This window comes from Rhagoletis zephyria, unplaced genomic scaffold, assembly GCF_001687245.7.
Source record: "Rhagoletis zephyria isolate East Lansing unplaced genomic scaffold, Rhagoletis_zephyria_1.1 Rzeph_scaffold_04050, whole genome shotgun sequence".
Lineage (NCBI taxonomy): Eukaryota > Metazoa > Arthropoda > Insecta > Diptera > Tephritidae > Rhagoletis > Rhagoletis zephyria.
This window is the reverse complement of record NW_016161133.1, coordinates 21,053-43,925: the sequence shown is the minus strand read 5'-3', so window position 1 is coordinate 43,925 and position 22,873 is coordinate 21,053. Positions and strand designations below refer to the sequence as shown.

General features: G+C 37.5%; 3 protein-coding genes across 6 annotated transcripts; 2 read left to right on the top strand and 1 right to left on the bottom strand.

The window, feature by feature from the left end:
- The first annotated feature begins 12,250 nt into the window (after positions 1-12,250).
- LOC108370176 (N-acetylglucosamine-6-phosphate deacetylase) lies at positions 12,251-14,509 on the top strand. 2 transcript variants are annotated; one of them, XM_017625450.1, is made up of 7 exons: positions 12,251-12,572; positions 12,635-12,701; positions 12,799-12,861; positions 13,022-13,287; positions 13,347-13,565; positions 13,632-13,953; positions 14,106-14,509. In XM_017625450.1, the coding sequence occupies exons 3-7, from the start codon at positions 12,837-12,839 to the stop codon at positions 14,339-14,341; spliced, it is 1,068 nt and encodes a 355-aa protein (XP_017480939.1). In that variant the 5' UTR covers positions 12,251-12,572; positions 12,635-12,701; positions 12,799-12,836; the 3' UTR covers positions 14,342-14,509. The 2 variants fall into 2 exon arrangements, with proteins under 2 accessions (XP_017480939.1, XP_017480937.1); XM_017625448.1 differs by lacking the exon at positions 12,799-12,861 and having other exon boundaries at positions 12,252-12,572.
- A 2,384-nt stretch (positions 14,510-16,893) lies between these two features.
- On the top strand, positions 16,894-19,100 carry LOC108370175 (uncharacterized protein F54F2.9). Its single transcript, XM_017625447.1, has 5 exons — positions 16,894-17,463; positions 17,528-17,626; positions 17,683-17,795; positions 17,877-18,084; positions 18,160-19,100. The coding sequence occupies exons 1-5, from the start codon at positions 17,005-17,007 to the stop codon at positions 18,844-18,846; spliced, it is 1,566 nt and encodes a 521-aa protein (XP_017480936.1). The 5' UTR covers positions 16,894-17,004; the 3' UTR covers positions 18,847-19,100.
- APC4 (anaphase-promoting complex subunit 4) lies at positions 19,070-22,632 on the bottom strand. Of its 3 annotated transcripts, none has more exons than XM_017625444.1 (10): positions 22,375-22,632; positions 22,190-22,306; positions 21,987-22,135; positions 21,541-21,849; positions 21,349-21,419; positions 20,702-20,878; positions 20,472-20,634; positions 20,146-20,398; positions 19,317-20,086; positions 19,070-19,253 (listed from the first exon to the last, which is right to left on the bottom strand). In XM_017625444.1, exons 1-10 carry the CDS (start codon positions 22,484-22,486, stop codon positions 19,113-19,115), a joined length of 2,262 nt encoding a protein of 753 aa, XP_017480933.1. In that variant the 5' UTR covers positions 22,487-22,632; the 3' UTR covers positions 19,070-19,112. The 3 variants fall into 3 exon arrangements, with proteins under 3 accessions (XP_017480933.1, XP_017480934.1, XP_017480935.1); XM_017625445.1 differs by having other exon boundaries at positions 21,349-21,490; positions 21,612-21,849; XM_017625446.1 differs by having other exon boundaries at positions 21,349-21,508; positions 21,630-21,849.
- Positions 22,633-22,873: the final 241 nt, after the last annotated feature.

Below are 22,873 nucleotides of genomic sequence, written 5' to 3'. Positions count from 1 at the left end.
GCATTCTTTTGCAACCAAGCTACCAAAAAAAAAAAAACACTCGCTTAAATGACGAAATACAGGCAAAGTAACAACACAAACTCGCTATTCAGCCGAGTTCAGCCAGGTCGGTTGAAAAATACGCAACTTGAAGGTTAGTGTTGTTAAGTGAAAAAAACTGCTCTATATACGAGACTTATATTAGTAAATAAGTTTATATATTACGCAAATACCTCGCATAATTACTCACTCAAATTGTTTTTTGTATCTAAATCCCGTTAAACTAATCACATGTTTCTTGCCAGCTACCAACAGGGTTGCTTAAGTAGCTAAAAGGAAATTTTACCCGAGCTATAATAAACATTAAATAAACTTAGACCAAAACTTACTAAATGTCGAGTCCTAATTTCTAATTTCGTCACTGTATTTATTCTTTCGATGCGAATCACAGGCATTCAGATTAGAAAATAATAACTGTTGTATGGAGAAAATTACGATCATATACGAACATAACTTAAAACTCGTTCATAGGCATGCCATTTCAATGAGCTGTTAAGGTGTCGAAACACCGAATACAGGACAAATAAAGGACATTAAAAGAAATACAGAACATTTGGCGTCCCGTATAAAATAAATTAATTACCAGGACAATAGGTCAAAAAAGAGGACTGTTCCGTATAATATAGGACGGATGGTCACCGTAAGTATAACCCGTCATTATAGGTGGCAACAACCAGCCGCCAACGCTTTCTGAGATTGCCGATGTCGTTGTCTTAATGGCGACACCTGACTTGCTTGCCAATTACTTGTAGGAGTGGAAGTGTTTTGTTGTAAAAACACGCACATACGAGAGTCCGCCATCTTTCTCCACATTCGACATACATACTCGTATATATGCTTAAACAGCTTGATTTTATGTTTGCCCTCAAAATACTACATACATACATACCGCATGCAATACTCGTAAATTAATTCAAATCGCTGCAATGACTTTGTTCACATCTACAAGTTTTCTAAACACTTTACATACATACTTAAGCCTTCGGGTGTCTTCAATGCCAATTTTAGGGGGTGTCTTTTATGTGCTCGTATTTTCGTTAAAACTTCATTAAAGAGACGCCACACTTTTAATGCACTCATTTAGTTACTTCATTTTATTTTTATTTTTTCGTCTGTTTGAGTGAGTTTATTGCACTGTCAGTTTAATGGGCCGTGCATGTTAATGGTGGTTTACTTTCTTCGCTGGTTATATACAACTTTCTTTTTGCCATTTTGTACTCAGACGTTGACTACCTAATTTTGCAAAATTTATTTAAAGAAATGTACGTATGTACATGTAGATATGCAATATGTGGTTGGCATGTTAAGGAGCTTGTGCTGCATGAGTGTACATGCATATGTATGTACATATATATGTATTTATGCTTGGTAATTAGCATAACTGCAATTTAAACTCCGGAACATCGCGGTAGCAATTAATTTAAGGTGCCTTATTAACAGTGAACTCAATTCCACCGAAATTCGAGTAGCAAAGAATCCCATAAATTTGTTAGCCTTCTTTAGTTTAGTACGATTATTCAAACAGGGGGGACAGCTTAAGAAGTGCGACGCTTCATAGTGTTCCCCTTTATAATCTAAGCGAGCGATTTTTTTATCGATATTTATATTTTCAGGCGCCATTAAGATTAAACATTATCATTATGGATATTCTGACATTTACGAAAATGTACTCTCTTATTTTAATTGATTTATGTTTATGCCGATAGCGATATTGCTATCGTTATCGTTATGGATGTGCTAATTGATTGCATTATCGATGGTATTAGATTTTTCGCATTATTACCTACATGAGTATCGATTGTTTATCGCTGTGTTTATCAATGTTATTAGCGTTTTTTCAACGTTGTATCTCTGTATGTATTTAGCAACGTTGCTACCGATGCATTATTCGATATCACTATGAATGTGGTAGCCATAAATTTATCGATATTTTTACTCGCTTATCGATACTTTTATCAACATATTAATAGATTTTTTTCTTGGACTTTTGGGTAGGTGGCAATCTTTCTGAAACGCTTTTCATTTGGTACCAATCTTATAATATTTCATTTAATTTCAATATTTTTAAGTTTTTCGCTACATATTAGGAATAGGTGACAACTCAAAAAATACTATATTATATAGTTTATCTTATTAATTTCTAGTTTGTCTTATTGATTAAATTGAATTAAAAATTTCAAAGAGGTGGCATTCCGCCTCAAAAACATATTCGACAGGGTAATTGGAGTATTTAATGTATCTTATTTTAATTTCATTCAACTTTTCAGATGGGTGGCTATAAGCCTTTAAAATCTCTTTAGTTTGATAGCCATAACGTAATATTTAATTTAGTTAAATTTTTCAAATTCAAACAAGTGACAACCCGCCTCAGAAATATTTTCAACAGTAAACTTTCTTAAACCTCCTTAGTTTGATAGCCATATTGTAATATTTAATTTATCTTATCAATTTAATTTAATTAAGTTTTTCAAACAGGAGGCAACCCTCACCAAAAATATTTTTTGGCTATAAGCCTTCTTAACACTTTTCAGTTTTATACCCATAATGTAATATTTAATTTATCTTTTAATTTTAATGAGGTTAAAATTTTCAAACAGGTGGCAACCCTCCTCATAAGTATTTTCGGTTCTAAGCCTTTTTAAATCACTTTCTTTTGGCACCCATATTGCAATATTTACTTTATCTTTCGAATTTACTTACCCCTCAAACTCGCAAAATATTTTTCTTTCTAAACTAAGCGGGTAGTCTAGCGAACAAACCAAAAATAAAATTATTCAACCGTTTTCGGGTGTTTGTCTGCCTAACAAACGAACTTATAATTGTATGTATATAAATAGCTGTTATGTCCTACATCTTGCCTAATATATGAGATAAGTAGATATAATATTTGAAAAAATTTGTGTCACCCGGCACCTAACAACAACTGCCATCGAGCACTGAACTATCACTTCACACAAACAAAAATACATCTTACCACTGGATAAAATATTTACCTCGTTTTAACTGAAAGTTTTTCTCAAATTTCTTCGCGTACTAAATTTAATTTAAACTTTCAAATCCCAGCATAAAAATGCGCGCTCTGACTATAAAAATGCTCCAACAACAACTGTACATAAAAGAAACAAACATACCAGTTTCTATACGCAAAAACTTGCAACTCACCTGCTTATGGGAGCAGCAGCGTAGTCGTAAGTAGCTGTACTAACTTTCACCAGCAGCTTTCTTGCCACTTTTCTTTCCTTCTTTTCCTATTCCATACATAGAGCCAGCCATCTGAGTTGAATATTAATTTCTTGTACAGCAGGATATATGTATGTATATATATGTATGTATTAAAATTTTTAGTGAAAACTTTGCCATTATTTAGCGACAAGAACGCGAACAAATACGAGTAGCAATAAAATGGCAAACAATTAAAATGAGAATTAAGTAGTGCTTACAATTGTGCAACACATGAAAGGAGGCAAAGAATTTAGGTAGCGGGTACTTGAAGGAGGGAATACAAGCGAATAAGCTGCGGAAAATGGCAAATATTTAGTAAGTAAAAGTTGTGTGTGCATTTGATGTAATTAGAGATTATACTCACACATATGCACTTAGCCTCATCCACCCTTATGACTCACTTGATGTCATCCGACAAACGCATATACAGCTGTATATCCAAATTGAGGGCACATACATAAGTGGCGCCTAGTCGTTGCACTAGTCTATAACCGGTGACACACAGCCACAACCAACCACGGGCACATGTGCAACGGAGTTGTCTGCCGCGAGAGATGTACATACGTCAGTGGATTTGAGGTCGAAAATGCTTTATTGAACTTTCTTAGACATTCATATGTACGTAAATATGTATAGTATATGTATATTTGTACTTATGTAAATGCGAGTGCATGAGTGAATGTTTGCAAGTGCTTACGCGAACACAAATTTTGATACAAACATTTACACATGCGTAAATAGATTTAAATATAGGCTGATTCTATTTCAATTCATGCAGGGTGAATGGGTTCAAAATTCCAAATCAAGTTTAATACGATTTTTCATGGATTTTTTCATGTTTTTTTTAGCATCTTAAAATTTTAGGGCAAAGTGTGGCTTTAGAGAAAAACGGCTGACAATATTTTTTTTTCAAATCTCTCTAGTTTTTTTCAAAAATCAATATTTTTTAATTCGGTTTTTTGATTGTAGAAGTGCTTTTGATTCTCTATATTTGCATACTTGAAAATTTGAAAAATTTTGTAAACTAAAAAAATGGCGGCCATTTTTTGAAAAATTAAAAGTCTCAATTTACTCAAAAACATCATTTTTTATTTTCTTGAGCATTTTTTTTTGTGGTTACTAGATAAAAAAGAGAACTTTTTCCAATAGGTTTTATGCCCGCTAAAATGGCTCGAAAGTCGTAAGATTTTTTTTTTCTGAAAATAAGAAGACTCAGTACTTTGGGTAATTTAGCGCCATATATTATACAAAAATACATTATGTTTTTTGATCTCAGTAGCATTTTTCATGCTCTTTCTTTATGAGTTTGAAAATATAAAAAACTTTAAAAATTAACAAAACGGCGGAAATTTTTTGAAAAATCTGAGAACTCGATTTGAACATATTGATTTTTGAAAAAACTAGAACGATTTGACACTTTGCCCTAAAATTCGCAGATGCTCGCAAATCAGCGAAATTTTTTTTTCGCAAAACAAAAAATACGTGTATCTTTATTTGCCCTAACAAACATGAAAAACCGTCGCAGTAAATGTTGGTAGCATGTTGAACGCTTTAGGATCAGTGTCTTCATTGCTCCTGTTATTAAGGTGACCAGAATATTTTAGCATTCCAGGAGGACAAATTTTCCACTTTTGAAACACACAAAAAATTTGCTTTATATTTATTTTAACATATAATTAACGAATGAGTTAACATTGTTAAAAAAGCAAAAACAATTCAAAGTTGCTCTAAAAACAAGTCAAACAAGTTGCATAGTTATAAGATCGAAACATATTACCGTTGATTTTTGGCAATATTTTTTTGTTGACAGTGTTGTTCATTTTCTTCAATACAAACAATATGAATCGAAATTCTTCTCTTAAGTTGTTTGTCCAGTGGTATAAGTGGCAAACCTTATCTGACATAATAATATTCTGAACGAAATTTTTTTTTTAAATTTCATTACTGCTATAAAATTTGAGAAGGAGGACAAGGAGGACATTTTTGCTCAAAAGGAGGACAGAAAAGGACAACATTTTTGAGGAGGACAAATCACATTTGAGGGGGACAATCCTCCTCAAAGGGGCACGGTTGGTCAGCTTACTGTTATCAATACACAAGTCATACGTTAAACATTGCCCTTTTTTTTAGCGTTTACCTTTTTCTTGAGAGCGTACCACCAAACTACTACACAGAAAATAACCAGTCTTACCACCGCAGCGTAGATTCATACTATGTTGTTTGGCATCAGATCCCTGTTATAGGACTATATATCACAGTTGTGGCTTTGCAAAGCCTCGCAAACCTCTATATTTCACCTGATCATGTAATGTAGCACCAATTATGGTGAGAGATGTGTTTCCTTGTAAATAGTACCAGTTCGGATTTTGTGGAATTTACTCCCAAATTACGGTTGCTGCACCAGCGCAAGAATCTATTTAGTAAATCTTATATGAGATAAGACAGTGCTGGTGGCAATACCATCCCGTTTGGGGGAGTCCCTCTTACTGCGCACTTTTTGGCAGAGGAGTCCCCCAATTCTGGTTGTAAAACTCAATCTCAGCGAAAAGTGTTAACAAACATTACCAGGGTGCTGCCCCCAACTTGTATATCCAAGAAGAAGATAAGGATTGAAGTTTGGAAAATTATGAAATAAAATTCAACTTTCATTTAAAACACCGTGAAGTGCAAAATTTCTTTCAAATATGTGCCACAGTTTTAGTGTGAAAGAGCAACAAACATTCGGCGTAGCCAGAATGAAATTTAGGGGGGGCCTCGACCCTATTAAGCTGGCATTTCAGGGTACTACTTTATATATATACAAGGACAATTTGAAAGTTATAATATTGTGTTTGTGGGATATTCGTGGCGTTTGTCGGGGCGTATGAGTAACCTCTCGAGAAACTCGAAATTCTCTTTGCATCTGTTGTATGTTCATCTGTCCTTATAAAAGACAAAACAACTTAGCTAGGATCACTCAAAAATACGGATGGTTCCTTGTTGGAGACAAGATATGAACTCATTCTGATGATTTACCTGCAAATCAGGTTATGGTTACATATTCTCCTCCCTCGACAGAAGATAATGAGAAGATGAAAACCACATCGTTAGCTGTGTTAGCTACTAATGGCTAATATGTATATCAAAATCACGGAGGCTAGTTGGAATTGGCTTTATTCCTAAATTTGATAAGTTTGCCTTTACTAGCCCTAAAAGGCCTTTACTATTAATTCAACAATACAATTTTTGGGCTACTTAAACGTTATCGTAAATATTCATAATTTCTGCCTTGGACTTGGCAATAATTGCGGTAGAGGCTATAATTTAGTTTATGCAGTTTCGTATTGAAATTTAAGACTATTAAAAATGTTTGCAGAAATTCCACTGCTGATTAAATAATAGAAATTACTACATAAATCCGCTATACGCAACAGCTTTCAATGCTAGTTGCACGCGCTGTCAGCTACGTATTCCGCGAGTATATAGCACGAAGCCAGTGTTGCCTGCAAGTACGAAAAATTAATCACTCAAAACTTTTAGAGGCAGTGCAGTTCGATTTTTGTGTGCAAAAAAACGAAACCAACTTCAATTATCATATAAAAGTTTAAGAGTATCGTTAATTTCTTCATGATACAATTATGGGATCTAAACCAAATTAGTATGGGACCAGCTCTGAGGCACCACCTTTCCTTAAAAAAATTACACAAATCGGCATAGTTACTTTGCGGTAACATACAGAAAAAAATATATATATATTCCGACGAATTGATAACCTCCTCCTTTTTTTGAAGTCGGTTAAAAACAATGACCACTTTTCTGCGACTTTCTGAAAATTCTCAACGGCAACACTGTACTGAGCAATGGGCAAGGCGTATCTAATGAAAGCCTTGACATTTTAGTCACGTTTAAAATGCGCACGCACGGCGCCACCATTGCGACTAACGATGAATATATAGTATACATAGATATGTACCGCAGCTTGACGACGCGACGTTAGGGATAATCCCGCTGGTGCATACTGCATGCGGCTCGTCTACCGCGCTATTAATTTTCGGCGCTACAACACACACACAAACAACGCTCAACGCACTTAATTACCAGCGGCAATAGCACGCAGTCACTCAAGGAAGTCTCCAGCCACTCATCGGTATATTCACTGGCATCTATACCCTGCAAAAAATGCGACTAATCCGGGATGCCTGCGGAAGCAATATCAAAGGAACATGCGACTAATACTACTCCGTTGTGTTAAGCGAATACTCTTTTTGTGTGCCAACACCGCATATAAAATTTCGCTAACTAAGTGCGTACATTTCATTAAATTGTTAATAGTATCCGTTAGAGATCAGACGGGGACTAATTGATCTCCAATAATACCCGTGTGAGACTAGTTGCGACTAATTAATGCCCAATTGTACCCGATTGAGACTAATCTCGGAATACTCCCTTTAGAGATTAGTAGCACAATTTTTTGCAGAGTACATATTTATATATGTATGTATGTATTAGTTTGTGCGTTGGAACTTCTATATGTATGTGCGTTTCTTATGCATCGCTTTTACGTAAGCGCTGCACTTACTTTTCCTCTTTTCCAACTTTTTTCTTTTACTTCTTTAACTTGCTTACTCTCCTTAGCTGCCCTCCTACCCGCGGTACAAGATTATCTCTTCCATGTTAATCAAGTATAATTAAGAAATTTCATTAAAATGTTAAATGTATGCGAACAAACGAGCGAACGACCGAGCGAACGAATGAACAAATTCATTAAAATATGCGGGAAACGTCGTTTGTGGACTTGTACAACGCCGTTAGAGCGCATTTCATAGCTTCCAAGTGAGCGAGTGGTTGTTGGGTGGTGGTTTGTATGTATGTAAGTAGATTCATTTAAATAAACACAGGCAATAACATTTTACCAACCTACAGTAGCACCAACAACTTTTTATAACAATTTCGACAAATAGACAAACAAGCTGTATAGACAGTAAAAATAATAGTCAACACAAGTGAAGTGAAGGGGAGAGGAGGGGAGAACACAGTCTCTACCGCCCATATTTATTATGGTGCGAAATTGGCTAACAGCCACCCCAAAAACTGTTGCCTCTTCGGCATGCCCAAAGAATTACGTTAAGTGTCTGTGAAACCGTTAAAGTAATATCGTTTTTATGATATCATCATAATATTAATTTTTTATGTAATGTTTTAATTGCGGTTGAGTTTATTAGTAAAAAAGGCGTTTACATCGAATCGCCGGAAAAGAGTTTGGCGTTCGTAAATTACGCGGAAAAACTGTAAACCATTTATTTAATAATTTTTTTGTCTGAATTTTCATTCTGTTCATCCGTTTGAGTTATTATGGTTGTATTTTTATTCTTATTAAATGTGTATACATACCAGTGTTGCCACGGACAAATTTTTTCGCCTACCATAATTTCCTATCAAAACCTACCAAACCTACTATCGTTAACTTCCCATTAAATTGGTAACTGTCCGGTGGTCCAAAGAAAAAGTCGCTAAAGGCCGGTTACTCAATGTCTGGTTAACACTAATCTCCGGTTTAATATAGTTATCGACGTTATCGACTCCCTGTTGTATGTATGCATGGCCTTGATGCCATTTTTGAAGAGTCTAAGGCCTTTAAAGCTGCCGGACAATCCGACATAATACTTATTCTGCCCTCATTTGTCCTTCTACGTGTAGACATTCGCGAACACAATCTTCGATTGCGGAGACTTTCGCCTGAAATATGTGCCCATTGGCAGACTTTTCTGCCTGCCCCAGCATTCCCGGCGTCCATATTCGATCCATCGGTATACCTCCCGGCATGTTCCACCTCTATAAGTGGAGTTAGGCCTTCGATTTCCTGTACCAATGGATACTGTTGCATCCTTTGTATACTTTTATTGTATTGCCGTAGGGAAGCTTGGTGGTTCTGTAGCCCTAGTACGGGTGAAGCTCCTGTAAACCTTCTTTTAAGAGTGTCAGACTCCCGTGTTAGGATAGTTGAAGTTCGTTTATTGGTGTCCACGCATCAATCGACGAGTGGCGGAGAAAGAACAGGGTTGTTATTGTTGTTGTAGCGGCACTACTAAGCCCCTCCTATTTCGGTGTGTACACCAATCGTTGTCGTCCAGCTCCACTAACGGTAGACCCAGGAAACGGGCTGTTTGTAGGGGTGTTAATTAAGTGAGGTCATGCGGGGAGTCTCCACATGCCGCACATTCTTATGAATATTGTGGTCAAGTCTGGAGAGGTCGCTGTTGTGACGGCTGCAATATCCAGACCGTAAATGGGTCGTCCCTTCTGGCAGAGATCCGCTGCACCCAATCAAGGTGAGAAAACATCGGAGACCGCCGGTTCGCTAATGGGCTTTATGAAGGACTTCTAGCCTTTGCACAGTTGCCTGGCACCTTGATCCGGCCCTACGATTATCGGTGAGATAGTTGTTTATGGCAACTTGGGAAATGGGCTGTGACGCCGTTCGAATTAGCAGTAAAAGAGTGAACAGGGTTTACCCTGGGGAGACCCCTTGTTCAAGAGGGATGCTAGCCTCCAAAGGGTCAATGCCTCTCATTCGACGATTTGAGATGTCGTGTGCTCTCAAAGCCATCATCACCTGAAATAGCCATATCCTTACAGCTATTCCGCGTGTTGTAACATCCAAGGAAGCAGCAGTTAATTTTTTTATGGTTTTTATGAAGAAAATTATTAAATAATTTTTTGATACTCTCTACTGTTATCTATGTTTATTATTTTACCAACGTAAAGCTGGATTTTTTTTAATTGGTANCACGGTGCAGCGAACAAAGGTGGCGCCGTCGGTGGTACCGCTACTATGGTTTTTCCGATTTTGACAGTTGTGGTAACTTGTAAATAAACCTTTGTTTACAAATCAGCAAAAGATAAATTTGAATTATAAGTGAAAAATCAATTTAAATTGTGTTAATTTGCAATTTTTGAGTTGAAGACCGCGTAAAAACTAATAAAATGTAGTGCTGTGTGTCAAATTGCGACAACCATCAAGATACAAGATGCGTAGATGCAAGTGTAGCGCTGGGACGAATCGCTGCATTTTGTGTACATAGGGCACGGCAAAGCCGTTCCCGAAATGCTTCTTTATTATTACATTAACAACATTTCCTCACAATGATTTTGCTTCTGCTCCAAGCAGCCTCCATTAGCAAGTTAACTAATCAATCCCGCTGAGATGCTGCCGAAGTTTTCTGCAGCAGCCTTAATTGCAAAGCAATGAAGTGCACTAAAACGTTTGCTGAAGCAGCCTCAATTGCAAGGCAATGGAGTGCACTAAAATGTTAACTATTCTCTAATAGATTAGGTAAAAATGCAATATCTTCGCATTTAGCAAAATTAAAACACGTTTTTCGCTGTAAAGTGAACTCTTTTGGCAGTTTCAACTCGTTCTTCTTTTCGCTCTATTCTTTGTTTACTTGTGGTACACAAATGTCAACGACCAGGACGGCGCAATCTTGTATTCTATCATTCTTGGTAATCTGTAATTGGGAGTAATTTAATTCCTAAAGGAATCATTACGACCCAGCTCTGGTGGTATCGGGTGAGCAAAAAAAAAACATTACAACATATTATATGCAAATGACAGCAAAATGTACCCAAAACTACAACAAACACATCCTTTTGATATTCAGAAGGAGCGCGGCGAATTCTAGCAACACCACCTTGCAAGGCGAATTTATACAAGATGGTGTTACTGGCGAATTTAGATTTTCGCCGCTGTACTTGTTAATGTCAAAATGATGTGTTGGTTGTAATATGAATTCGCCTTGTTTACAACAAACACATCATTTTGACATTAGGAAGTACCGCGGCCCTGCCACCTTGTATTAATTCACCTTGTTCTGCACATTTTACAAGTGACATTTCTCTTGTGTTCTATGCTGGCTCCTTGCGACACCCGGTGTGGTCAGTGTTCCGCTGTGCTGGCGCCATTGAGTTACAGAGTTGTGAAAATTGGTATCAGCGCCCGTAACTCTTAGCTAGGATTGGCAGCGATTAATCATTGGATTAAATTAAATTTGTTCAATTTACGATTTAATTGTATCATATTTTTGTGTTTCATTAATCGCAGCGCCGCACTGCGTTAAGCTGAAGGTAGATAGTTTTATTTACTGCGACGTTGCGTTGATCCGTTTGTGCGTTGACGACGTTGAAAAATTTGGTGTTACACACATTGCATTGCGCCAATCATTATTTTGTATACAAAAAACAGCTGCTAAGCATATCCACAAATGTAATTTCAAATGTCAACGCATGAACGCAACAGAAAAGTAGCGAGTTGGTTTACTTTCGACGGCAACTGCGTTACCGCATTCGTAAAGGCGTCGTCTGTAACAGCTGTCATACAAATACACGTATTCAATTTTATTTGACACTAACGGCGTGACGCATTTGCCGGCGAACGTATGTTGTGTACCTTCACTTTTGCCCATTCCTAGGTGATAACAAACAGCTGATTTGTTCGCACAGAAAGAAGTTCTGCGGGCGCTCCATTGGCGCTCGCCTTAGGGATGTCAGTGGCAAAAATACATCGATGTTTTTTCTCGCATCAATGCATCGAAACTTACATCGATATTTGTCGATACATCGATGCATCGATGCGCATAGAGTTTTCCTGCACTATGGAACCTTTTCGGGTATGCAGTCTTATAGCTCATAATACATATTTTAGTATAACAAACTGCAAGTCAGCCAAAGAGAAAATATTAAAAATCAAAGCAATTGAAACTTGCACTTTATTATACTAACATTTTATGAGCTATAAAACTGCATCTTCCTCCCTATGAACTTCAGACAAAGCGATATTTGGCCGTACGATGTATTTAAGATGTCAGTTTACAGAAAATTTACAGAAAACATCGATGTTTGGATGCATTGACTATTTATACATCCAGTGGAAAATTTTCGATGCATCGAAGCAAAACATCGATATTTTCGATGCATCGATGTTTTTCGCTAAGTATCCATAACTGAGCTTTTAATGCCATAGCAATTTGGACACAACTTCAACAGAAATAGTATGCGGGTGGAGGTTGCGTGTGGGATAGAGTAGTCGTTGTGTTGTACATTACGCGGTGTTTTTTTTTTGTTTATTTTTCATTTGAGTGCATATAGTTCATTTTACGGCCGTGCTTAGGGTAGGATTTCCAACTACGGAAATATCGCAAATGTCTCAAGGTGAATTATTGCAATTTGTAAATTGTCGTTTGGTACGTAATCATAAGCTGATACAGGAAGATCTTTGGGTGCGCAATGGCAAAATCATTAATCCAGAGCCAGTATTCTTCGATGAGAAGCAGCGGGTGGGTCACGTTGCTTGACTTACAATTACCAATTAATTTTATTATATTTTATTAATTATTAGGCACATCAACAAATCGATTGTGGAAATTCCATTATAGCTCCCGGCTACATTGAACTCCAGATTAATGGTAGGTAAACAAACAGATTGTGGGACAATGACCTCCGCAATGATGTATGTAAAGCTTACACTTTTCTAAATGTAAATCTGTTTTTATATACGCGCAGTTTTAATCCGAAGGCGTAAAAGCACACTGCTGCTTTAAATGCTTTGCCATTATCGGCAAATATGTAAGTGGATCAGGGTTTTATCTTATCAGCTGGCACTTCACTTAATCACAAATAATTGTAGGAATACGAAAGCGCTGTGCATTTTATGCAAAGAAAAAAAAAAGTTCCAGTTCTAGCACCAGCTTAAGACCTTTTTTTGTTTTGTATCCCTTTCAATCAGGCGGTTACGGCGTTGACTTCTCATACGATGTGGATACAGTCGCTGAAGGCATTGAGAAGGTCGCAAAAGAGCTAATCACAAATGGGGTTACTTCATTTTGTCCCACCATTGTAACGTCGCCACCGGAAACTTATCGGAAAATTATACCACAAGTAACGGGCACAACAACAGGCGCACAAGTTTTGGGCTTGCATTTAGAAGGTCCTTTTATCAGCCCACAAAAGAAGGGAGCCCATCCGGAGAACTGCATCAAAGATATTGATAATGTGAGTATACATATAATTTTACTTAGAAACAATTTTAATTTAAATTTCCCTTGCTACAGGGCATAGACACGTTGGTGGAGGCCTACAGCAACTTAGGAAATGCCAAAATTATCACGCTTGCACCGGAAAAAGATCCAACGGGCGCTGTCACAAAAGCGCTGACAAACATGGGTATCACTGTAGCCTTAGGACACTCCATTGCCAACTTGTCTCAAGGTGAACTTGCTGTGCAAAATGGTGCGCGGTTGATTACACATCTTTTCAATGCCATGTTACCGGTGAGCAAATATATCTTCTTTTCTAATAATCATGTAAATTTTTGCTTGGCATATAATTTTATACAGTTCCATCATCGGGACCCTGGTCTGGTTGGCTTGCTGGCGTCCAATAACATTCCACCTGCCCAGGAAATTTTCTTTGGCATAATTGCTGACGGCATTCACACACATCCGGCTGCTTTGCGTATAGCCCACCGCACTCATCCCGATGGTCTTATACTGGTTACGGATGCAATTGCAGCACTCGGTCTGGGCGAGGGCAAACACCCCTTAGGTCAGTTGGAAATGGAAGTACGCGATGGCAAAGCGTTCATTGCTGGCACTAATACTTTGTGTGGTAGTATTGCACCATTAGATACATGCGTACGCATTTTCAAAAAGGCAACCGGTTAGTGCAGATGTGTACATAAATACATACATATTTAAAAAATAGTTTTGGTATNCCGGTTAGTGCAGATGTGTACATAAATACATACATATTTAAAAAATAGTTCTGGTATTAGGTATGACACAACCGATAATTTTACTTCCTCTTTTCAGATTGCTCTACTGTATATGCGCTAGAATGCGCAACACTACATCCGGCAAGTTGTTTAAAAATGGCGGAAACGAAGGGTACGTTAAATTTTGGCGCTGATGCCGATTTTGTTATTTTGACAGATGACTTGTTTGTAAAGTCGACATGGATTAATGGCAAATGCGTATACCGTTGCAAACCTGAAGAATTGGAAGCGCTCACTGCCAGACCTATTGAACAATTATGCGAGTGTACATAAATTAGGTTGAAAAAATGTATTGAATTCGTTATTTTATTCAGTTGCACAATTGCTGAAATTCAAATTTTATTGCTTTTATAACCTAAAAGTTTTTATTTAGATCGCTTGAATCAACATGCAACTTATTTAAAATCAATTTTTGCATTAAATTGATGCTTACATTTTTAATGCACTTGTAATTTTTAATCCAAATTTATTTAATCTAGGTCATACATACATGTATTAAATTTGGGTACTGTTTAGTAAGTGGCCCAACAATTTCGGGGTATTGCGTCCAAAGGGGTGATCTGTTCCGAAAAAGTTTCCACACAACTGTAGTCAAGGGTCTACACATTATGCTAACATCTACTTTTGTAATTTTTGGCCACTAATTTATTTAGAAATTCGAAATATGCCTTTTTGTAAATTTCGGAAATCACCGTACATTTTTCACTCCGATTCTCCTTAAAGCAGCCACTTCACCAATACATTTTTATATTTCCCTTCACTTTACACTTTATTCGATTAGTTATAACTTTTTTAATTACTTTAATTTTAACCAATTAATNTCACTCCGATTCTCCTTAAAGCAGCCACTTCACCAATACATTTTTATATTATTTCCCTTCACTTTACACTTTATTCGATTAGTTATAACTTTTTTAATTACTTAATTTTAACCAATTAATCACAATNAGCCCCCTTCTGTGGTAACACAGAAAGGAGAATTCTACTTAGTGAGGGTTATAATCCCTAAGCGCGGCCGAAGGTCACCTACGCAGAAATGAGTTCTCTGCAAAAGGTGTTCAGCCCCCCATTTTTTGGGAACACAGAAAGGAGAATGCTACTTACTGAGGATTATTATCCCTAAGTGCGGCCGAAGGCCGCTTACGCAGAAAGAAGTTCTGCGCTAAAATACTATCATATTACTATTAGTATTGCATTTTTACCTGTCGCGTTTTTTAATATAACAATATTTTTAGTGAAATTTTTTTTAATAACTTCTAGTTAACTTGTTTTATACAAAATCGCCATAACCTGCTTAGGATAATTTCTTTTATTTAAAAATCCTACGGTTTTTGTTAGTGTGGTTATATTCCACTTCAAACTGCTCACTTTGTCTCGGTAGATGCCGTGTGGAGAATGTCCCCTTTCAAAACGGGGGTGGGTTTAAGAGGCCACGCGCCTCACACTCCGTCCCCTCCCCCAAAACGGTGGGCCAATAACTAAACATTTCCTATAAAATTTAATGCGCTATAAAAATGAGTACTTAAAAAATTCCAATTCAAAAAATTAAAAATGCATTATCAGAAAAATGAAATAACGGAATGACAAATAAAATTTATCNGCGCTATAAAAATGAGTACTTAAAAAATTCCAATTCAAAAAATTAAAAATTTAAAACTTGCAAACTCCGAAAAAACTTTCGGAAATGCATTATCAGAAAAATGAAATAACGGAATGACAAATAAAATTTATCANAAGACTGAAGGCCGCCTACGCATAAAGGTTTTCTCTGCAATAGGTAATCAGCCTTCCCTCCTTGGCAACACAGAAAGGAGACTTCTACTTAGTGAGGGTTATAATGCCAAGTGCGGCCGAAGGCCGCCTATACAGAAAGGGTTTCTCTGCAAAAGATGTTCAGCCCCATTTGGCAACACAGAATGGAGAATTCTACTAAGTGAGGGTTGTAATCCCTAATTGCGGCCGAAGGCCACCTACGCAGAAAGGTGATATCTGCAAAAGGTGTTCAGCCCCCTTCTGTGGTAACACAGAAAGGAGAATTCTACTTAGTGAGGGTTATAATCCCTAAGCGCGGCCGAAGGTCACCTACGCAGAAATGAGTTCTCTGCAAAAGGTGTTCAGCCCCCCATTTTTTGGGAACACAGAAAGGAGAATGCTACTTACTGAGGATTATTATCCCTAAGTGCGGCCGAAGGCCGCTTACGCAGAAAGAAGTTCTGCGCTAAAATACTATCATATTACTATTAGTATAGCATTTTTACCTGTCGCGTTTTTTAATATAACAATATTTTTAGTGAAATTTTTTTTAATAACTTCTAGTTAACTTGTTTTATACAAAATCGCCATAACCTGCTTAGGATAATTTCTTTTATTTAAAAATCCTACGGTTTTTGTTAGTGTGGTTATATTCCACTTCAAACTGCTCACTTTGTCTCGGTAGATGCCGTGTGGAGAATGTCCCCTTTCAAAAGGGGGGTGGGTTTAAGAGGCCACGCGCCTCACACTCCGTCCCCTCCCCCAAAACGGTGGGCCAATAACTAAACATTTCCTATAAAATTTAATGCGCTATAAAAATGAGTACTTAAAAAATTCCAATTCAAAAAATTAAAAATTTAAAACTTGCAAACTCCGAAAAAACTTTCGGAAATGCATTATCAGAAAAATGAAATAACGGAATGACAAATAAAATTTATCATAATGCAAGATCATAATGCACTTAGCAAGCATAATTAATAACCTCTTCAAATTTCACCCTGTGCTTGAGAAAACCGAATTTCTCAAGCATATGTGACACACTGTGCATGGGCTTGAACCAATTGCCAAATTTTTGTTTTTGTTTTGCTCGCTGTTGTTGACGTTGTCTTTTTCGAGACGGCGGCCGGGACTTTTGGCTACACGGAATTTAATTTATTTGGTTTTTTATTCTGGCAAATTGTAGAATGAAATTTTACGTTTATATATTGCTGCTGTGCGGTTTCTGTTTGGGCTCCCTAGCATGGGATTCTGAAGAATTGGAAATATTCGACTTGGTTGAAGAAATCAATCAGAACTTTTACGAATTTATGAACATTTCACACGAGGCGACAAACAATGAAATTAAACGCGCGTTTCGAGGCCTCTCTATTGTCCTACATCCAGACAAGAATCCATCTGAAGATGCCAATATACAATTTCGCAATTTGGTATCGATATACGAAGTTTTAAGAGAAACATCTAAACGTGAAAAGTACAATAAAGTCTTGAGAGAAGGCTTGCCAAACTGGAAGTCTGCGTTATATTATTACAGGCGTATGCGAAAGATTGGCTTGTACGAAGGAGCAGGAATACTTTTTGTCATAATTTCTATTGGTCAATATTTATTTGCTTGGGCTGCTTATCTGGAGAAGAAATACACTGCGGTAAGTTGAAATGGCCAATGTGAAAGCAGTTAAAAACACGATTTAAAACAATCAATTTCTTTAGGAGCAAGTATTCGGTTCCAAATTGAAAAAGTTGCAGAAAAAGAACAAAAGTATTGATATGGATGTCATTCTAAAAGAAATACCCTCACCTTCGATCCTGGTAAGCTATGGACTTATGAATAAGGGGATCAATACAAAGATTATATTTCATTTCAGAATACATTGCCTTTCCAAATTCCGCTTTTTATTTGGCACTTACCAAGCGCCATAAAAGAAGCACTCAATAGAGCAAATGAGCTTAAAGAAATGGCAATGGAAAAACGAAGACTGTAAGTTAGCAAACAAAATGTATATGTATTAACATACGTTTGTTTGTACATATGTACATTATTTTATAAACATTTTTGTAGCGAACTCGAAGAAGTCCAACGCCAAGAGGACCTCGAGCGCGAACTCGAAGAACAGGCGCGTTTACGAAAAGAAAAGAAAGAGAATCTACGTAAACGACGTCAAAACACCACTGCCCCTGAGAAAACTGACGAAGAATTACGAGGCTATTCTCAGATACAGGCACGGGAATTGACCGAAGATGATGCTGTGAAACCTGTACAACAAAAAGTATAATTGAAATTTAGCTACTGATAATGGCGTTTTGTTTTTTATGAACTAACGAGCACTTTTTCCCTTATATAGACAGCGCTTAGTGGCGGCTTCTGGACTGATGAAGATCTCACCGAACTTATACGCTTAGTCAAGAAATACCCTGGGGGTTCTAGTGCACGTTGGAATATCATCGCCGAAACAATGAATCGGTCAGTGCAAGAAGTTACTTTCATGGCAGCGAAAATGAAGGAAAATGGATACCGTCTTCCGGGCCAAAGTGCCGAACAAAGCTCTGAATTCACGACACAGGAAGTGATTAAAAAGGAAAAGGTAAAGAAATCTGCGGCGGCTGATAAGAATATACTGGTGCCGGAGACAAATTGGTCTCAGGAACAACAACGTGCGCTGGAATCAGCTATTATTAAGAATCGTAAGAATGCGACCGGCGATCGTTGGCAAAAAATTGCCAACTGTGTGCCTGAAAAATCTAAGGAAGAGTGTTTATTGCGCTACAAATATTTATGCGAATTAGTCAAATCGCAAAAGAAAAGTGAAGAGGAAGCCGCCACCGACAATCAAGAGGAAAACTGTGATCAGGTGGAGACTATCGAAGAGGAACTGCCAACGTCAATAAACGTAGCTGAAGATAATATCGTTGAAGATGAGTCTGTAGACAAGGTTGGGAAAAAACGCAATAAGCGAAAAGAACGCCGGCGAAGACGTGATATGTCAAGCGACGAGGATTCAGATGATGCTTATCAGTACGAAATTAACTAATGGCGGGGGTAACTAATTTTACCTATTTTTTATTTTTTTTTACATACATATGTAGATTGCGTTGTTTTTCCTTACACACTTCTTTTTAATTGAAAATCAATTAAAATGTAGTTATTCACACATAAATATGTATATTGGATAGCAGGCGCTTTAGGTTGCCGTAAGCTCGTGTGAAGCGATCATTATGCCATTATGCCAGAGCTAAAATAATAAAAACTACTAATTTAAATACATATAGAAAATAGGCGCGCATATTCCATTTAGTTTTATTCATTTGATGATGTAACAGATTCTTTACTTATTTCTAAAAGCGAATTTTGCGACATTTCAGTCTCATCCTCATCATCTTCGATTTCCATTTCAAAAATGGTCATCTTGCGGCATTGATCCGAGAGCACAGTAACCACCTGAAAATATTTGTTCACTTAAAATAGTATGCAAATCCTATTTCGAACAAACGATTTTCTCACCTTCCTACTACCCGATACGGCCAAATGTGTGCACTCGCCTTCAAGTGGCTTCAAACAGTTACTCTCCATTAGATCAGGCACATGACATGCAAAAGCCACATCCATCAAGTTAATATTGTTTGGCATTATATGCTGTGTTTGCTTGCCTTTTGTCGCTTCTAATGCAAGTTGCAAGAAATAGCTTTGCTTATCATCCTTTTGCGCGTTACTTTTTAATAAGAGCGACAATATACTCTCATTGTAAAAACCTAAATCCACAAATCTCAACGTATCAAATACATTATCACGCAGGATATCGCTTGTAAATGGGCCAGATAGTAAATCGAGCCGGGTGCACTTCAGCAGGGAAAAATTCTTATTGAATTCCATCAACAAAAGTTCGTGATAGCTTATCGTTGTAACCAAGAGATCTGTATGTGCTTCGTCATTCACGAAAAATGAACTATGGATGGTAACGCCATTCTCCGAAGTGGTCGGTAGTGACGCACAAGTGATGCTCGCATCCTGCACAAAACCACCACTAATACTTTCATTGGGGCGCTTGAATACATTCTCGACTGCTTGCAGCAGTTTGTCACGCTGTTGTATAAGCGAACTTTCTTTTTCGTGTGGAAAGAGTAAAGAGCAATTCCGTAAACACTCATTTTCATCGAGTAGACGATGCCACAAATGATGCGGATCCGACTTGACGATCTGTTGTAAATTGCGGTTCTCCAAATACTGACCAACTTTTTCCAAATTAAATTTGCGCTTTGTTACGGTACCGTCCTCTGTAATTGAAATAGTTAAGTGAAACATTTTTTAACAAAACACCATAACGTTTGCTTACCATTCTCCACAACACTGTCCTCAAAACTGTTCAAATATTCTGCCAAATAAATAGTATCTTCCGGTGTAATTTGCGTCATTTCTTCGGGTATATCATGCTGATGGAGACGCAAAATTACAATGCAGAGCCATGAGAAAAACAATTTCATGTCATTGACACACTGATCAATGACTTGCTGCATTTCCAACACTTTCATCAGAAATGAGCCACATTCACGAAGTGCCGCTTGTGTAGCATCGCACGAAAGAAGCGGCTACCAGTGTACAGTGAAGAAAGATTTTTATTAAATAACCATAGATACAGCATATGCATATGTATACTATTACCTCAAAGAAGTAGCTAATGCGACTCAAACCTTTCAGCGAGTTCAGAAAATAGAACATGTTTACACCACTGCTCTGTAGCTGTTTAGTCACAAGACTCTCTACAGTCGAATAACTCAAATCTATTGAATTGGCTAATTTTTTAAGACCTTTCTCAGTTAAATCACTAAACCGAAATAAAAGATAAAATTGATTGGCAAATATTTTCTTTCATATGCAATTAGCATTCTTACTCTCGAAGAAAATTCTCAATTTCATGTGTGGCATATCCAAATACAAGAAGCTCCAAAAAATCAGCCGAAATCGAACCTTCTGGTTGCTGGTGGGCATATTTTGTTAATTTATTGTCCATTTCCAAAAGCACCGTTTCCCAAGCTTCCATTATGCATTGAATGGTTTCATTGATATAGCTTTAAAAAAATAGCCATTAAATGTGAATATAGAAGGTCCCTATCTCGGCTTCTCACTGAAATACCAAAAGCCGTGACTAAAAATCCAAAATTCACTTTTTGATTTATTGTTGTTTTTGTAGCGGCATTACTAAGTCCCGCCTATTTCGGTGTGTCCATCAAACGTTGTCGTCAAGGCCCAAGAAACAAGCTGTTTGGACAGAGGATTGCTAGTTGAGTGAGATTGTCGTGCACATTAGGGATATTGGGGTCGAGTCTGGACCGGTAGCTGTTGAGACGGCTGCAATATCCAGACCGTAACTGGGCCAGAGTAAAGCGGGTTTCTTTTGGCTGTTGGAACTATAACTCCCCACCTTGTTTTATGCAATACATCATTTTAGTTAGTTACGGCATTTTTGTATTTCAACGGAGATGTCAGACGGGGCCTTTCTATATTAACGTTTAGGTGCAAGAAATTATTTTTAACTTACTTTTTAGTTTCCAGCACATTGGCGCAGTGCACTGCCAAATGTAGCATCGGTGATATGTACTCCTGCAGTACTTTATTATGAAAATGCAATACCTTGAGCTCGTTTCCATCGGACACCAAGGCGTAGATAGCATTAAAGTTACCACTCAAGCGAACATCATGTACTGTGAACTCTTGTGGATGGNTGCAGTACTTTATTATGAAAATGCAATACCTTGAGCTCGTTTCCATCGGAAACCAAGGCGTAGATAGCATTAAAGTTACCACTCAAGCGAACATCATGTACTGTGAACTCTTGTGGATGGACAACATGCTGCTTTAAGTCTATTTGACCGGCCCGCAGCGCACCGAGCAGCAACAAATGCACTTTGCCAGTTAAGGTAATGACTACTAAGAAGCATGGGGAACCCTTAGCAAAAGACCTTTGCTCTTCTGGTGATTTGGGTAAAGAGCCTATGCCGCTTAGCGGTGGTAAAGGTGGTAGAAAGAAATCGAAAGTGTGCTGCCGTTGGTATTAGCATATTAAGAGCTAGGTAAANGCGGTGGTAAAGGTGGTAGAAAGAAATCGAAAGTGTGCTGCCGTTGGTATTAGCATATTAAGAGCTAGTTCAAAAAAAAACGAAAATAGTTAAGATGTACCTCTGTTCGATTACGATAAGTGCTGCGATAGTCCGAGGTTTTTATAGCTTTACTAAAGTAAACTCGTTTGATGTCCTCCTCAAAATGCAGCATTGATATTTGATCTTCACGCTCGGCATCCAACAACGTCACTCGTCCATCACTATAACCTAAAATGTTCAGAGGTTTAAAATCGCTAACAGCTTAGTGTAGTATTTGTGTACCGGCAGCTAAAACCGTTTCATCCAATTGCCAGCCAAGTGAGCGTACCGCAATGTCCTCGCCCAGAGATGGAAATGTCACTATCTTTTGCCAGTTTAAGCGCTGTATAATGACTTCACCTGTAATGAAGAGCTTGTAATTAGTTTTGTTATATGCCGCGCTCTACTTTTCCCAGTTGCAGACTCACCTCTGTCGGTGCCATAAGCTATCAAATCCATTTTGTTGCTCCATTCCATGCGTTCAACAGCGCCACCCACCACACGGGAACCCATTTGTTTCATGGAGTTCGCTTGAGCCATGATGCTAAATAGATATTTTTTTGTCTAATTTTCAGATGTTTTCCTTATTCGCATTGATAAAACAATAAACTATCCATTTTGTTTTCAATTTGCTAATTCCTCTTCTCCTGCTTTTTGCGCTCTTTGATTAATGCCCCTAACTGTTCTTTAAATGTGTTGCCGTTTAGTCGCACTTATTTGATCGCAACATTTCCTGATTACAGTCTGAATAGTGGCAACTCTTAGAAAATATTTTTTTATAATCTACCTGTTTAAATTAAACATAACTACCTAAATTCATTTTCGGTAATCGTAGTATAAAAACATTTTCTTATATTAATGGTTTAATTGATCATTTTTCGAATATATCTCATTACAATGGTCATCAACTCACTGGCCTCGTGGATT